The sequence below is a fragment of the Bactrocera latifrons genome, unplaced genomic scaffold, assembly GCF_001853355.1.
Source record: "Bactrocera latifrons isolate USDA-ARS-PBARC rearing strain unplaced genomic scaffold, ASM185335v1 scaffold_124, whole genome shotgun sequence".
Classification (NCBI taxonomy): Eukaryota; Metazoa; Arthropoda; class Insecta; order Diptera; family Tephritidae; genus Bactrocera; species Bactrocera latifrons.
In genome coordinates this window covers 640,581-644,751 of record NW_017534675.1, presented here as the reverse complement: position 1 = coordinate 644,751, position 4,171 = coordinate 640,581, and the positions used below count along the sequence as shown (strand labels likewise).

Genomic DNA, 4,171 nt, shown 5'->3' with positions numbered 1-4,171 from the left:
GATACCGATGAAAAGCATTGTGCACAAAGCCAATGTGGTAAATCTTCGTTTTGTCGTATCTAAATAATATATAAAAATAGTTCAATTCTTTGAATAGAAAATGACAATCAAAATAGATACATGAACTTTAAAAAACTCCGCTATAAAGTCTATCAGAGTGGAGTTTATGGCCAACTCAGTTTTGTTTTGTTCCGGGTATATATTGATATTTCGTACATCCTCCTTAGCACAAAGCCTACACCAAAATTGCCATTCGGCATCAGGAAGATAGCCGCTGCAATCTTCAAAAGTATTTGACATGATCACTTAAAAATTTGTGTTATTATGTTTATAAATTATATTAATAATAATATTAAACATTGTTTAGATTACAATGTAATCAAATTTATTTTGTTGTGCTCGTGATCGAATTATGAAAATGTAGAGCGATGCAGGTGTATGTAAATCACTTTATGATGGTAAATAAGTTTGACAATTAGTTAAACTCAATGTTGTATTTAGGAGTATTCGAAAAACGGGAATAAAAAATCCCTTTAATGACAAAGTATCTGAATATTTATAACACACACATCAATTTATTCTATTTAAAATATTTAATTTATCGTACAAATTATTTTAATGCATTACGACTTAAAAAAATTCTAACTTTATTATATTAGTAAAGAATAATAATTTAAATATATATTTTTTAATCATCGCATCTGATTGAATTTGGCTACATTAATGCGAAATTATAGAATTAATAATAGTAAAAAACTAATCTTATATTTTTTCTTCTCACTATGCAATCAGCTGTTATGTTGCTTTTCGGCAGTATGAATTTATAGCAAATGTCATTATTCTGACTCAGGGGCATATATACCTTTACTCTGCTTAGAGTATTCTTCGGAAATATTTCGTTGAAGTAACCCCATTAATAACACAAAATTTAGTATGTAGTTTAATCAAAGCAGCAAGTATATTTTGTTTATGTAGTATCGAAATTGAATGAACAGTTTGCGGTTCTTTAACCAACAAACATACATATGTACTTATTAAGTTCAAATAAAATTAATGATTAATGCGAACAAAAAATGTAATAGACTTCACAATGTATTGGCTTAGTAGTCCATAAGTTCCTTCCAATGTTTGTTTGAGATAAATTTAACTCATGGTATTAACCTAATACAGAAAAGTGAAACATTAGAAATTAAGACAAGGTACATATGAGAATAAAATCCACTACTTACGATATCATCAATCTTTAGAATGGAGCGCACTGTTTCTGTAGACAATGAAATTGCCGAAATACTGACCAACAGTGGTTGTAACACATTTTCAGCCAGAATATCGGTGATAGCACCTTTGCGCACATTAATACCAGCAGTCTTCTCTCCTTGTGCATGGCGATTTCTCAACTCTGTTACAGTTGCAATCGGGTTAAGACCAGCATTCTCAGCTAAAGTCGATGGTATAACCTCTAGTGCATCAGCAAATGCACGGAAGCAGTAAGCGTCAACACCTTCAACGGTTTGCGCATAGGCAGCCAATTGTAAAGCCATTTCTATTTCTGGTGCACCACCGCCAACAATTTGTGCACGCTTCTTGACCAAACAACGCACTACGCAAAGTGCATCATGCAATGAACGTGCCGCCTCCTCAAGCACTAATTTGTTAGAACCCCGACAAACAATAGATACTGTACGTCCCGGATTTTGTATGCCCGTAATTTTTACGAATTTCGTAGTACCACTTGGCACTTCCTCGACTAAATCAGCATTTATCAGATTTTCAGCAACAAAATGGTCCAACGATGCAATAGGACGGCAATTTAGTGTCTTGCAGACAAATTCAATGTCTTCACGCTCAACATCCTTGACTACAAGGCACTTGATTTTGTCCAGGAAATGTTGAGCCAAATCAGAAACGGCATCTCTAAAATAGGCATATAGATTCAAAAGTAGGATCTCATTTCACGCAAATTGTCATGTTATATACCTTAAAATTGATTTTTGTACCAAAAGTACGTTGCAGCCGGCTTTTTTGATTTGCTTTACAATGTTTAAAATGTATGCACGCTCCTCTTTCAATACACGATCCATAGCAGCATAATCTGACACGATAACATTGTGATCCATCTAGAAAAGTATGTATTTTTTAATTATTATGAGAGCATGTTATTTAATTTTAAATAACGCTTACGTCAGTTTTTGGTGCCGAAATGCAGAATTGTATCAAGCCAATTTTTGCTTTTTCAATGCGCTTTGGTGCATTTGTTCCAGCTGAACGCGAAGTAAACACCAAACCCTCAATCAATTCGGTATCCTCGACAGTGCCACCAAGACTGCGGATAACTTTAATATTTTTCAAGTCAACAGCTCCCTCTTTTCCTGGCTCTGTTACTTTGAGTACAGCATCCACAGCGAGGGGAGCCAATAGACTGCTCTGTTGAGAAACTACTTTTGAATTCAATGAAGTTGATGCACTTTTAATGAGTGTATCTCTATCAGTTAACTCGATTGGTGTTGACATATCCGTAAGAATTTCAATAGCTTTGTTTGCACAACGTTGGAACGAATCGGAAATTGCAGTAGGATGAATACCCTTATGCAATAACTTTTCACACGCTTCCAATAAAGCACCAGCTATGACAACCACTGAAGTTGTACCGTCACCGGCCTCAACATCTTGAGCACGTGATAGCTCTACCAACATTTTTGCAGCCGGATGGAGTACATTCATCTGTTTTAGAATGGTAGCACCGTCATTTGTGATGGATACTTCTCCATTGCCGGCTTGAATCATCTTGTCCATACCGCGTGGACCTAAGCTGGTGCGAATTGCATCCGAAACGGCTACAAAGAAAATATATATTTGTTGGTGTTACAATGAGTAATGATATTGAATAATGACGTCACTAAAATATATGAATATGAAAAATTTTGCATACATTTTATTTATTTTTAATATACAGGCATATTTTCTTGATTTTCCATATTTTTAAATGCATTTCGTATGAATCACTTTGACACACACCCTATTATAGAAAACAAGAAAGGAATTTTCTAGACAGCTGTGCTGTGGTGGTTTTGCGTCGCCATTGCATTTTTTGTTGCTCATCAACCAACTGGTACAATTTTTCATTAAATATAAAGTTCTATACTCATTTTCTTCACAATTTACATATAATTTCTGTCGTTGATTGTAAAACAAATCAATCTTTACTAAATAAACCAAGATTTTATAATATTCTAACCTTTTGCTGCCTGAATATTTGATAGACGCACATCAGCCGGTTTTGATTTATCTTTAAAGGCTTGACCTTTTGGTTTAACCGGAACGAAGTTTGCTTTCGGAGCCATTGTTCTTTTGGCTATATGATTTTGTTCACTTTTTATTTGATTAATAAATTTTTATTCACGATTTTCACGGATTAAAATCACTAGCGAACACCGCACAAAAATCCAACACAGAAGAGAACCTCATTGGAGTTTCTCACTTTTTTCACGGTTGATTGTAATTTTGACAGCGAAACTGTCAGTAAAGAAAATGCCAAAAATCATGTTACCGGTTTTTTGTTCTACATATTTAAAATATAAATAATGTGGAGTAAATGTTAAAAAAATGTTATAAATTTAAAAATGTAGATTTTAAAATAAATTATGGGTGGATATTATACAGTGATGTGCGATGAAATAGAGCCAKTACTATCGAAATTATTTAAATTAACAAATCATATAAAAATTCACTTTTTTCATTTATTTCTTTAATAGGTAAAAAAGAACAACCTATGAGACGTATATTAAAAAACAAATTAAACAGCTTAAGTCTAAAACATAAACGAAAAAATTTAAAATTCATTGGTATTTCTTATTTCGGCTGTGACTTGAAATAGAGCCAAAGGTAATTATTCAATTTCAGTCGTATCTCATGACCTGAAATCAAAAATTTTTATGAAATAATTAAAAGAAACGATGCAACTATGTTAAATCTTACTTCAATATTTAGTGAAGTATGCTTTATTTTTTATAACTGCTGAGCAACGCCTGGGCATCGAATCCACTAGATTCAGGCACTTAGCAGCTGATATTTGCTCCCATGCGTCGTTCACTAGTTTCCAAAGGGCATCTTTATTTGTTGGATTTTTTCCTCTAAGAGCCACTTTAACCTCTCGCCACAAATTTTCAATTGG

At 33.4% G+C, this 4,171-nt stretch overlaps 2 protein-coding genes and 1 long non-coding RNA gene across 3 annotated transcripts in view; all 3 read right to left on the bottom strand.

Moving 5' to 3' along the window:
* Positions 1-439, bottom strand: part of LOC108978584 (zinc finger protein weckle-like) — a gene marked incomplete in the record, with an annotated part of 2,268 nt that extends 1,829 nt beyond the window's left edge. The window contains 2 exon segments of the mRNA XM_018948939.1: positions 1-59; positions 121-439. Coding sequence (XP_018804484.1) covers positions 1-59; positions 121-300 — 239 coding nt within the window.
* Positions 440-927: 488 nt separating this feature from the next.
* On the bottom strand, positions 928-3,488 carry LOC108978581 (T-complex protein 1 subunit delta). Its single transcript, XM_018948935.1, has 5 exons — positions 3,236-3,488; positions 2,182-2,834; positions 1,978-2,117; positions 1,230-1,914; positions 928-1,161 (listed from the first exon to the last, which is right to left on the bottom strand). Exons 1-5 carry the CDS (start codon positions 3,339-3,341, stop codon positions 1,144-1,146), a joined length of 1,602 nt encoding a protein of 533 aa, XP_018804480.1. The 5' UTR covers positions 3,342-3,488; the 3' UTR covers positions 928-1,143.
* A 229-nt stretch (positions 3,489-3,717) lies between these two features.
* On the bottom strand, positions 3,718-4,165 carry LOC108978580. Its single transcript, XR_001994123.1, has 2 exons — positions 3,976-4,165; positions 3,718-3,914 (listed from the first exon to the last, which is right to left on the bottom strand). It is a non-coding gene; the product is annotated as an uncharacterized LOC108978580 (long non-coding RNA).
* Between the last annotated feature and the right edge of the window lie 6 nt (positions 4,166-4,171).

What these genes read in the sequence shown, in the direction of transcription:
- LOC108978581 (XM_018948935.1), bottom strand. Translation starts at nt 3,341, where the DNA reads ATGGCTCCGAAAGCAAACTTCGTTCCGGTTAAACCAAAAGGTCAAGCC. An exon ending in AAATATTCAGGCAGCAAAAG is followed by an intron (nt 2,835 to 3,235) that starts GTTAGAATATTA and finishes TTTTCTTTGTAG; the next exon opens with CCGTTTCGGATGCAATTCGC. An exon ending in TTTCGGCACCAAAAACTGAC is followed by an intron (nt 2,118 to 2,181) that starts GTAAGCGTTATT and finishes ATACTTTTCTAG; the next exon opens with ATGGATCACAATGTTATCGT.